Source organism: Cnephaeus nilssonii (assembly GCF_951640355.1).
Source record: "Cnephaeus nilssonii genome assembly, chromosome: 2".
Lineage (NCBI taxonomy): Eukaryota > Metazoa > Chordata > Mammalia > Chiroptera > Vespertilionidae > Cnephaeus > Cnephaeus nilssonii.
The window spans coordinates 62,779,909-62,792,970 of NC_137073.1; the positions used below are offsets into that span (position 1 = coordinate 62,779,909).

General features: G+C 40.1%; 1 protein-coding gene across 5 annotated transcripts in view; it reads left to right on the forward strand.

The window, feature by feature from the left end:
- The window catches only part of ARB2A (ARB2 cotranscriptional regulator A), a 372,775-nt gene that overhangs the window by 327,387 nt on the left and 32,326 nt on the right, over window positions 1-13,062 (forward strand). The window contains exon 11 of one of the 5 annotated variants that reach the window (XM_079790344.1): window positions 2,478-3,212. The exons of the other annotated variants lie outside the window; for them this stretch is intronic. Coding sequence (XP_079646470.1) covers window positions 2,478-2,488 — 11 coding nt within the window. The 3' untranslated portion in view covers window positions 2,489-3,212. Of the gene's footprint in view, window positions 1-2,477; window positions 3,213-13,062 lie in introns of those variants that run through there. 5 annotated transcript variants of the gene reach the window in all.

Sequence of the window (13,062 nt, forward strand, 5' to 3'; positions counted from 1 at the left end):
ATGACAAACCTAAACTAACACCTGGAGAATGCTTTGTACCGAGGTTTTCTCTGTTCGAGACCAAAGGCAATTGGATTGATCATATGGTGATGCATAAATAAGTGAACTCTCCGAGGGCTGTTTGTGGGCATTTGCTGCAAAATACCTTTTAAAAACATGCCTTTTTTCCATTTTATCTCCAGTTTGTTCTTTTCTCCAAAGAAGCTGGTCTACTTTTCTTTCCCCTCAATAAGTTCATACTGCCAAGGGTAAATCACCAGTGCTAATTAGACAAAATAAGGCTGTTCTTAAAAAAAAAAGAAAGAAAGAACACATCTGTCATGAACTCCCACCAGATCTCTTGAAATGAGACATTTTAAATATTTTATGCTGAACACAAACTATCTTGAGGAAATGGTTTTATATTCTGTAATCCCAAAACAAAACCATCAGTGTCAGAGAGCAGTGCTGCTTCAAAACATTCCATTTAAGATTTTTAATTTAAAATTCCCTCACACTTGAGATGTAGGTTCTGCTGGCTCTCTATAAAATCCAGGTTATAAAGTAGAAAAACTTCATAAAACTAGAAGAAAAGAAAAGCTACTTCTGTCATTTTGAAAACCTTTTCTTTACCAAGTGGTACTAGAAAAGGGTTACATTTCAGTGTCTAGAGATGACTGTGTTTCATATGCATTGGTATGAGTGAGGAAAATGAAAATTGGTTTGGTGTGGTTTGGTTTCTGCAGTGGCTAACATGACAAACAGACCAAGTGGAAATGAGAGAGACTGAGAATAACTTGTGGAGTCAAACACTGAGTTTCTGGTAATGTGATTAAAGAGTCAAATCAGATAGGTATTTTCTATTGTTTTCTAAATTATTTAAAGATTAATAAAAGTTAATCCCTAAATCATACTTATAAATAAGGAGTTTATAAATTCTCTTTTCTTCAAATTAAGTTTAGTTATGGACTAAATTCTGTGGTTATTTTTTTAAAGTATTTCTTACCCACCATCCTTTTTTTCCTTCTTTTCCTCATTATCTTAAGAAAAGCTTTATATGCTCTAGAATATCAGTGGATTATACATTTCTGTCCCTCCCTTTTCTGAAACTACTGCCCAAATGTGGTTAACCCTTTTGTTCATATTGTTCTTAGCCCCATCATTTTAAAAATATTGAATGTTGTCATGTCCAAGCCATATCCAGGGAGAGACTTAGAATAGTTTGATTTTTCATATGTAAGTATGTTGTGTTATTTAGAAGACCAATAACTGATAATGACATAATAAAATACTTCCTTAAGATTTGGAGATAATTCTCAACATAACTTAGACCCACCTGTGGAAGAGTGTAGTAAAATAAACTGATCTTGAGCAAGACTTACTCAGCTCTTCCCCAAAGTTACTATGTCCGGAGCTAGTGCCTACATACTTTACTGTTCTTTCCATTGAAATAAATATGTTTTATTAATTCAATAACATTTCTATCTTTCTTTATACTACCTTCTACCTTTAACCTTTTTCTAAGTTAGTTTTTCCTTTTCTCTCATTTAAATATTAAATTTAAATGATCATTTATCTCACCTTCCAACCAATCAGCCTAAAAATTTTAAAAGTCAGTGGTATTTTTCCCAAGCTTTGAGTCTCTTATTCAGTGTAAGAGCTTGTTTGAAAAATTGTGCAGTCAATTCAAAATTTCTGAAAATTAACAGCTACTGCATGTTAAAGATATTTTTCTATAAATAAAATTTTGCTTTATTTTTAAAATATACACTCTGATGGTATATTCCATATCTGATTAGAGTGGTAAATCTATTTTTTATTAATCAAATGTTGGGATGGTTTCAATTATACATAAAGTTTTTTAAGGAGATGAGTTCTCAGTTCTAATTGCCATTTAGAACAAATTCTCAATTAACATTGTAATTCTACTTTATCATTCATTTTACATTTTATTTTTATCTTTATTCTTTACTTCACATTAAAAAATTCATGCTGGGTTTTCTATTTCCCTATTATGATTCTTTATATTCTATACTTTCTAGTTGAATACAAACTGTAAAATTACTGCTGACAATTATTACCCAGTAACAATTGACATAATAGTAATAATGGCAGTCTATATTTATTTTTCGTAAACTAATTTGGCTTCTTCAGGATTCTGGAAGGGTTGAAATTGCCAGTGTCCTGTTAGATAAAATCTATGCAAAATATCTTGTTTTAAGGGTTTTTATAATGCTTTCCTTACTAATGAGGAAAACAATTCATCATTTTCAAGTGTATAATCAGTCAGCATTTTGAAAGCCCTGGAACAGTGGCCATTCCGGATGCTCCTGTGAAGAACCAAAAGAAAATCATGTTCCTCTTGCAAAGCACTTTTGCAAAACCCTCAAGTAAGAAAAATATATTTTGTATAGTTATTTTTACATAGTACAATTGTAAATGAAAGTAATGTGGAATTTTTCAGCAATGTGAAATGTACAATCACTATTGCATTTTAGATATAAACTAGAGGCCCGGTGCACGAAATTCATGCAAGGGGTTTGGCCCTTGCAGCCACAGCAGCTTGCCTCAGCCCTCGCAGCCCTGGCTTCATCCGGAAGGTCATCTGGAAGGACGTCCGGAAGGTTGTTCAGCTGTTCGGTCTAATTAGCATATTACACTTTTATTATTATAGACAGGAGACTCACAACCGTCCTTGAGAAAGTCTGTTCCTGTTTAAAATCACAATTTTTCCAAACTTATAAATGCACACGACATATTATGCTTATAATCTTCCATTACCTGGTATACATAACTAAGTACAACAAATAAAGGATGAAATTGTGCTTTGATTTTTCCTGTGTGAACATTCATTTTGTGGAGATAAATATAATCTGCTATGTTTTTTTCTAGACGTACTAATATTGAGGGCACTTATAAGTGGAACTAACAGACATGGTGTATGGCCCTGAATTATGCTATGTCAGATCCACAGATTCATTCTACACACACTGAGGAAACAGAAAGGAACGAAAGTAGAGCAAGGAGAAGATAAAGACAAGGCCCAAATTATTCAAGGACTTTTAGACCTGGAGTCTGAATTTCTGCTTTGTCCTATAAGTACAGTGGGATGCCACTGGAGGTTCTCAAGTTGGAGAGTGAGAGTATCTAATTTCTAGAGAGAAAGTGGATTGCTAGAGGAGTAAGAATGTAAGTAGATGACTACTTAGAAGCTATTGCAGAAGCCTAAGCAGGTTATGGTGGCTTGAATGGTGGTGCCAGTAGAGGTAGGAAAAAGTGTCCATATCTTACTCATTTACATCTACGAGTGAGAAGATAGGAAGAATGAAGGGTGATTCCTAGACGTGTGGCTTGAACATCTAGGTGGTGTCATTTACTGAGATGAAGAAATAAAAGAGGAATAAGTTTGGAAAGGAAAATTGCAAGTAAAATTTTAGCATTTAGCCATGCTTTGTTTTATCTATAAATATTTATTTAAGAAAATATTCCAGAGATCAGAGAGAAGTTTTAGGGTAACAAAGAAAAATAGCATACTAGGTGTACTAGTACATGACTTAAATTTGTTTTTACCAGTACATGAGACTTCTGATATGAACTAGAATTTATTTGACTAGAAAATAAGGATCTAAAAACAGTGTGTACTAGTATGACCATTGACTAACATAGGGTATATAATATACACCCTTAGATTTAGCCACTTCCGACCAATGCAGATTTCTTCCAAAATATGCAAATCAACTATTTGGTGCTGTGATGGGGCAAGTTTTTCAAGCGCCCCAGCATAACAACAAAGACATAATTTGAAAAGCAATTTCTCTTTTTCTTGATTTCTCTATTAAAGAATTTTAATGACATTTTCTTAAGAACCCACAGCTTAATGATGTAGCCTTACAAATTTAGGAATTCAGCTTTATTCTCTTTGCTTCTCTCCCCCCGCCCACCCCCCCCCCCCCACCGCCCTACAATGGCTGAATAACCCTTTGCAAGACTAGGTTTGCTCCAGTCAGCCCCATTCAAACTTGAAAAAAGGAGCCTCTCATGCCTTATCTTGTCAGTCAAGTGTACAAAAGGGGTGTCCCAGATATTAACTAGTTCTTCCCACATACATGACAGTAGTTTTTACTTAATTAAATTTATTGGGGTGACATTGGTTAACAACATTATGTAAGTTTTAGGTGAACAGCAGTTTTACCATTTTTTGTTATGGTACAATCGTCTGAAACTATACCCTTCAATTTTCTAGTTTTATCACCTTTAAAAAAGGTAACTTTCACCTAGCCAGTTTGGCTCAGTGGATAGAGTTTCTGGCTGTGGACAGAAGGGTCCAGTATTCTATTCCAGTCAAGGGCACATGCCCAGGTTGCGGGGATCCCCAGTAGGGGGCGTGCAGGAGGCAGCTGATCAATGATGATTCTCTTTCATCATTGATGTTTCTCTCTCTCCCTCTCCCTTCCTCTCTGAAATCAATAAAAATATATATATTTTAAAAAGGTAACTTTCTTTTTGCTTGGTATTTTGTTCATATGTTCGCAAGTTTAAGGAGTAAGGTTATTTGCTTTGGCAAACAGGTGTTTATTTTCATTTTTTATGTAGCAGTAATAAGGAAAATCAGAATTGGGAAGGGACAGATTTGGTGTTTTGCTTACAAATGCAAATTAGGATGGCTTTTAAAGTTATCGTCCCATCAACTTAATTTAGATACTTTAGAAAGTACCAGTGTTATCCAAAATCATTATTCACACATTTGTGGATCACAAGTTTCTGTGTAATTATCAGCTTGCTTTTGTGAACATCAACTTATAGGCCAATCCAGTTTCCCCCATGGCAGATCGACAGACCTGGTAGATTGAGTAGATGCGATATCCACATTATATATTGACTCTAGTAAAGCTATCCATTGTCTCTTTCATGGTCTGATGATCAATAAGGAGGGAACTGGATGAATGATAAGACAAGGAGAGATGACTTTGATAAGAAGCTGGTCTTACCAAATGTAATGAAGAAGAACAGAGTACATAGGGAAATGAAGTTGGGGGATATTACTAGGTTTATATACTTATGCTACCCCCTGTTCCTAAAACTCAAAAACAAAACAAGCAAACAAAAAACCACTAATAGCATCTTAAATACATTAAATTAAATGGATTCAAATTAGCATTTTCTCTCTCTCTAGCTTTGCTTGGTATTTGATGAGCTCCTGATTTCTTCCTCCCCTGATTCCCTACTAGCCCCATTCTCTTGTTATCCTTATATATGTGGACAGTCACCTGCTTTGCTTTTATAGATCATACATAGTCCTTTATGCCTTACAAGTAAAGTACCATTAACTTAACACAGTAGTAAATCACTTCTTAAATTAGGGTAACTTTTTCTTAACAACAACAAAACAAGCACTAAACCTACTTGTAATAAATATTAATGGAAAAAAGAAATTTAGTAATTGAGATTATTCATCAAATATTTTATGAAATTAATTATACAATCATGAGCATTTTAATTGTCTTTCTTTGCTCCCCCTTCACTATCCAAACTTCATCTCTTTGAGCTCAGTAAGTGACATTGAGGTTGTCATGCCAAATGGTCATGAAATGTACAAGAGCTGTTTTATAAATTTACCTATAAGTTGGTGAACAAACCAATGAATATCATTTGCTAAATTATGGCATGACTTTTTTTTTAATGTATTCTTAGAGTCCTCACAGTAGGCAACTCTCACGAATATTCCTTTTTCCTTGGTACTTTTCCTCCCCACCAATCTTCCCTTATTTCCCCCCATCCTCACCCCACTTCCACCCCCATCAAGTCCCTGTCAACCACTGGTGTTTTTTGTTTGATTCATTGTTTGTGGTGGGTTTGTCTTTTTTTATATTCCACATATAAGTAATACCATGCAGTATATGTCTTTCCCTATCTGGCATGTTCTTCTTAGAATAATGCCTTCCACATTTATCCATATTGTTGCAAATGACAGGATTTCCTTCTTTGCTTAAGGCTGAATAATACGCCATTATATATACCTCCACATTTTCTTGATCCATTCATCTGTTGACAGACACCAGTTGTTTTTAATGCCTGGGCTACTATTATTATGCTGCAATGAACATGAAAGTATATCTTCAAAATACTGGCTGCATTTTCTTTGGATATGTAGCGAAAAGTGGGATTGCTGGGTTATATGGTAGTTCTGTTTTTGTTTGTTTTTTTAGGAACTTACATACTGTTCTCCATTGTGGCTGTACCACATTCCCACCAACAGTACACAAGTGTTCTCTTTTTTCCACATCCTTGCAGCATTTTTTCTCTTGTCTTTTTGATAAAAGATATCCTAACAATTGAGAGGTGATATTTCATTGTGAAGGGATTTTTTAAATTGAAGTACAATTGATATACAACATTGTGTTAGTTTCAGGTTTTAAACATAATGATTTGATATTCATATATCCTATCTAATAAAGAGAGAATATGCTAATTGACCCTCACACCATTGCAAAGATGGCAACACCCACAGCCAATAAGGAGGGGATATGCTAATTGAATGCCCCATCCTCAAAGATGACAGCACCCACAGCCACAAGATGTTGGTGCCCAGTTCCCTCAGCCCTGCTGGGGCGGCAGGCATGCAGCATGGCTGGGCCCGCCCCCAAGCGGGTCCGGCCGCTCCACGCGCCTGCCTCTGGAGTCCCCCAGTCCCCTCAGCCCCCCAGCCACCCAGGGCTGGCCCAAGGATCAGGCAAGCCTCAGATGGTGGCTGCCCAGCCGCCCAGGGCCAACCGAGGCTTGTGCTGCCGGCAGTGGCAGCAGCAGAGGTGTGATGGGGTGTCGCCTTACCCTGATCACTGGGTCGCCTCCTGCCCCTGATGGCTCCCAGACTGTGAAAGGGGGCAGGCCGGGCTGAGGGACCCCCCCTCCAGTGAATGAATTTTCATGCATCAGGCCTCTAGTACACACACACACAGACACACACACACACACACACACACACACACACACACTAGAGGCCCAGTGCACAAGATTCATGCAGTGGGGGTGGTGGTCCCCCAGCCCGACCTGTGCCCTTTTGCAGTCCGAGACCCCTCAGGGGATGTCCACCTGCCAGGGGGATCAGGTCTAAGCCAGTAGTCAAACATCCCTCTCGCAGTCTGGGGCTCTCGAAGTCCAGGGCCCCTCACTCCTTACCACCAGCCTGCAGCGGAAATGGGAGAGGCTCCTGCCACTGCCGCTGCACTCACCAGCCATGAGCCCGGCTTCTGGCTGAGCTGAGCAGTGCTCCCCCTGTGACAGCTCACTGACCACCAGGGGGCAGCTCCTGCATTGAGCGTCTGCCCCCTGGTGGTCAGTGCACATCATAGCTACCGTGCAGTCATCTGGTCGTCCTGTCGCTTAGGCTTTTATATATATAGATGTGTGTGTGTGTATACACACACACACACACACACACACACACACACACATCCTATATAATAAAAGTGTAATATGCAAATCGACCGAACAGTGGAATGACCGGTCGCTATGATGCACACTAACCACCAGAGGGCAGACACTCAATGCAGGAGCTGCCCCCTGGTGGTCAGTGCGCTCCCACAGCAGGAGCACCACTCAGCTGACAGACAGGTGCCAGACACTGGGCTCATGGCTGGCCAGCCAGCGCAGTTGCAGCAGTGCAAGCCTCTCCCACAGACACTCCCCCTGTATGCCCGAGCCCGCATCAGGCACAGCGGGGCCGGGATGAGCGGGAGCAGTGGCGCAGCACCCAGCCCGGTCTCAGGCTCCTCCCCAGCCACCTGCTGCTTCACACACTACTTATTGCTGTGTGGGATTGACATGGACAGCAGGCTGGAGCCTGACGAGCTGGCAGGTAAGGCCAGGCTGTGGCAGCACGGAGGTTCACTGATCTCTGCAGGCCACTCAGAGAGACCCCACCAGTGCATGAATTCGTGCACCAGGCCTCTAGCCTACCTAATAAAAGAGTAACATGCTAATTGACCGTACCTTCATGGCGCCCACCAGCCAATCAGGAGTGAGTATGCAAATTAACCCAACAAAGGTGACAGGTTAATTTGCATACACAGGTGCTGAGTGGCCAGGGGCGGGACAGGGCGTTCCGCACCACCCCAGCCGCTCGGTGCCTCTGGACAGCGTCGGAAGGCAGAAAGGCGGCTCCGGGCCAGAACGGAAAGGCTGCTCTGGCCAGAGCGAATGCAGTGCCAGCAGCCAGGGGAACGAAGGTCCATTCTTGCACAATTCTTCATTCGTGCATCGGGCCACTAGTATATATATAAATGATCACCACATTAAGTCTAATTAACATCCTTCAACATACATACTTGTAGAATTCCTTTTTCTTGTAATAAGAACTTATAAGATTTACTCTTGGCAACTTTCAAATATGCAATACAGTGAAATGTTGTTTATTACATCCCCAAGACTTAATTATTTTATAACTGGAAGTGTATACCTTTTGACTCCCTTTACCTCATCCTCACCTTTGGCATCCACCAATCTGCTCTCTGTATCTATGAGCTTGGTTTTATTTTCTTTTGTTCTTAGATTCCACATATAAGTGAGATCATATAGTATATGTCTTTCTTTTTCTGACATTTCACTTAGCATAATGTCCATGCTGATACCTTAGCATGACAAAAAGCGTCTCTCAGGCAACAAAAGAGATAATGCTTAGCACAATTTTAAAACAATAAAGAGACCATCAAGAGTGCTAATGTTGCTAAGGGTGTGAAAGTGCTCACAAAACAATCACAGGCAATTGAATAGATAGAAAAACTGTTGTTGATTAGAAAAACAAAAAGCAGTTAGCCAGTTATAGCATTCCCAAGGCAGTGATTAAAAATTTGTTTAAGGTTAGTAGGGGGTAGTTCAATAAATTTAAGAAGTGTTTATTTATAGATTAAACAGTACATTAGACATGTACTGTATATAAGAAATGTTAAAACAGGAAATCATTTGGGGGTCTGGAATGGATTAATTCAATTTACATTATTTCTAAGTAGCATTCCTGTTGCAGGAAAAATTCTGCAATAGGGTTTCCTGCTGCACTCCACCCCGCCCTGCCTGCTTTTCTCCCTTCTCCCCCAGCTCCGCCTGGGCTCCTCCCTTCTCCCCCACCCCACCTTCTCCGCCAGCCCGCCTGCTTTTCTCCCTTCTCCCCCAGCCCTGCCTGGGCTCCTCCCTTCTCCCCCACCCTGCCTTCTCCGCCAGCCCGCCTGCTCTCCTTCCTTCTCCCCCGGCCCCGCCTCCGCTCCTCCCTTCTCCTCCCCCTGGCTTGCTTGCTTCTCAGAAGCTTTGCTCCCTTCTGCAGCTCTTGGCTTCTTTCTACACTGTCTTGATATGCAAATTAGCCGCCATCTTGGGTTGGGTAATTTGCATACTCATCCTGATTGGTTGGTGGGTGTGGCTTGGCTGGTGGGCATGGCTTGGGCGTAGCAAAGGTGCAGGTCAATTTGCATATTTGTCTATTATTAGGTAGGATGGGACAAAAATGATTCAGGTTTCAAACAAATGGCTTTTCGAACAACATTCTGGAATGAATTAAGTTCAAGAACCGTGGTTCCACTGTAATGTCAAAAACTATTCATTGTCAGAATTTTTTATGTATGCAATCCATCAAAAAGAATTGATGTGACTTACTCTTAATAACTTACTCTTAATATTTTTGGCTGTGTCTCAGAGTGTGAATTATGGTATGGAGTTTACAGATTCATTTCTGGATTCTAAAAGCATAAAATTTTATAATTTCCTTTTATGAAACAGAAATTATACCACATTTCTAATATTTACAACTCATGAATAAAATATATGTTTCAGATTTTGGCCTATCAATAGCTAGGAGTATTTACTTATGCTCTTCTATATCCAAGCACCACACCAAAACAAAAAGGAAAGTTTCCTAAACAGTGAGTTTTGAACCAGATTTGAAGAAAGTTAGGGATATGGATATGCATTGTTGAGTCAAAAGGGGGCAGATGTAAAAGTGGTAACAATGGAATAAAAATTGATTTAGTTATTACCTATCATTCATTAGAAGATTACATAGTCATCTTTGAAATGTCCTATTAACACAAATTTAATAATAAGTCTCCATTCTTCTGTTAAATGAGCCAGGACAATTATTGTTCACTTATACATTCCTAAAAAAAAAAAGGTTATAGCAATAGTTTGATGATTTTGTAAAGTTGACCTAGGTGCCAAGGGGTCTGGATTGAAGAAAAATACACTGTATAAATTTTTTCCCTTTACAAGTTCCTTGGTATAAAATGTGTTCCCAGTTTTTCATGAACAAGCCTGATTTATTTCTCATTATCAAAGTGGGCAATATATCTTCCAGATGACATTCAGGTGAAATAACTGTATGTACTCTGAATAAGATCTAGATGCAAAGAAAGGATCCACCAGTCTACATTTATTCAAATGAAGGCTGTAGTCTTTAAAGATACCCACCCAGGTATCTTGTGTAATCTTCTATCAGGATTGTATCTGCGTTTCAGTTTGTATGACACTACCTGTTTTGAATAGGATAAAGATTCATTGTTACTGTCAGGACTGCTTTCAAACTAAATATTCATCTAATCCTTTGTGGCTTCCATTTTTATCTAGCATTCAGAACAGCTTCCCTTTGCTGATCTGCCATTTTCCTGCAAATCGTGGTTTCACTTGTATGATTTCTAGTGAGACAAGCTTAGACCTGGCTGCCTTTCTCTGAGTAACAGAGAAAGAAACGTCTCTGGTGCCTGTGCTGCAGAGAAAGTTGATTCATGTGTAAATTATCATTTGGCCTTTATTTGCTTGGCCTGTGGAGAGTACACATGCAGATAAAAGACTCTGTGGGTCAGGGCTCAGTACGTGCAGGTTTCTCCAGTGGCTACACCGACAGCGTTAGAATTGTTGTCACAGATTATCAGACACACTATGATCTCTTATCATTATTTATTTGCAGTTTTCTGTGTAAAATAAACTCTAACATGGAAGATGCTTCTGTAGTAATAGGACACCATGTAGCTTTCTCCCATTTGTTCTATCAGCTCACATTCTAAACAATAAAAATTAGTTTGTGTTTTCTGGAAGTTAGAACTGTTATCTATATGTTTCTGCCATCAATGTTTTGGGTTCCAGTCTTTGGGTTCTTCTACTTCATGTTTCATTTCTGCAGACTTGGGTATTGTCCAAGTTTGTTGTGAACCATGGATAATATCTTAGTGGCATATTCTGTTCATCAAGGTGGATGTAAAATGCTGTTTGGGATATGTATAGCAACTTTTAGGCACTGTGCAGAAGTTAGAGAAGTTATATGAGCTGCAAAATCTCTTATCTGTGACTCATTTGTTTTTCTTGAAAATAAAATTATTTAACATACACTAATTTTTATCTTCACCATTAAAAGAAGTAAATGAAGGCTTAGTTTTTAAAAAAATATATTACATCAACTCTCTAAGCATTTATCTAAATCTGAATATGTAAGGTGAATTCCTGTATATACACATGACACTAAAGATGCATTAATATAAATTCCAAAATGATATGATGCCTTCAATCTACTCTTGTTATTAAGGTCTTATAATATGTGTCATAAGGGTAAAACTGAAATATCTTTTTCTGCAACTTCATTTATTTATATAATTTATCTATATATATATATAAAAAGGCAGTAACCATAACGACCAAAGGCTCAACTGAACACTGGAAGTCAGTCCTGCAGTCAGTGCTGGGTTGCCGTGGCGACCCAGCACTGACTGCTGCCGGGGCTGCAGATCAGGCCCAGAGAGAGGCCTGGAGAGAGAAGCAGGGTCTGATCGGTAGCCTCCGTGGCAGCTATTGATCAGCCGTTGCCTCTCTCTTTCTCTTCGGGCCTCCGCAGGGGCTGCTGATTAGCCCCACCTCTCTGATCAGGCCCAGAGATAGGCCCGGAGACACTGACTGGCATAGAAACCAACCAATCAGAACCAAATCTGGGTGAACTGTGAGGAGCCAATGGCTGCCTAGGAGGCAGAGCTTTTGACGCTGACTGGCATAGGAACCGACCAATCAGAACCAAATCTGGGTGAATTGTGAGGAGCCAATGGCTGCCTAGGGTTGGAGCTATTGACGCCGACTGGCATGGAAACCAACCAGTCAGAACCTACTCTGGGTGAACTGTGAAGGCAGAACCTAAGGTGGGGGCTGAGGAGGGGTTTTAAGGCAGTTGGGGGTGAGATCAGGTCGCCAGAGGAGGGCAGTTGGGGGCGAGATTATGCCTGTAGGGGAGGGCAGTTGGGGGCGAGATCAGGCTGCCAGGGGAGGGCAGTTAGGGGTGATCAGGCAGGCAGAGGTAGTTAGGGGTGATCAGGCTGGCAGGGGAGAGCAGTTGGGGTAAGGATCAGGTCAGCAGGGGAGGGCAGTTAGGGGCAATCAGGCAGGCAGGCAGAGAGGTTAGGGGCGATCAGGCAGGCAGGCAGGTGAGTGGTTAGGAGCCAGTGGTCCCAGATTGTGAGAGGGATGTTTGATTGGAGAGGGTGCAGGCTGGGCTGAGGGAACCCTCCCCACCTCAGTGCATGAGTTTTATGCACTGGGCCACTAGTATCATTATATATTTGTCATGTTATTATCCATGTTATTTTTTAAAGTATATTAGAAACCAAGGGAACATGTTTTATAACACTTTCCTTACTAAATCGATGCTTATCAGAGCACTATTGATTCATGACACTTTTGGTAAGCTTTCCTCTTATGGTACAGGCATACTTTGTTTTATTGTACTTCGCTTTATTGCACTTTGCAGATACTGCATTTTTTACAGAGGGACGTTTGTGGCATCCCTGTATTGAGCAAGTTTGTTGGTGCCATTTTTCTGACAGCATTTGCTCACTTCATGTCTCTGTGTCACATTTTGGTAATTCTCACAATATTTCATACTTTTTTGTTATATTTGTTATGGTGATCTGTGATCAGTAGTATTTGATGTTACTACTGTAATTGTTTGGCAGCAACACGGACCTCACCCATATAAAATGGCAAACTTAGCCCTGACCCGTGGCTCATTTGGTTAGAGCATCATCCCATACACCAAAAAGGCTGTGAGTTCCATTCTCAGTCAGG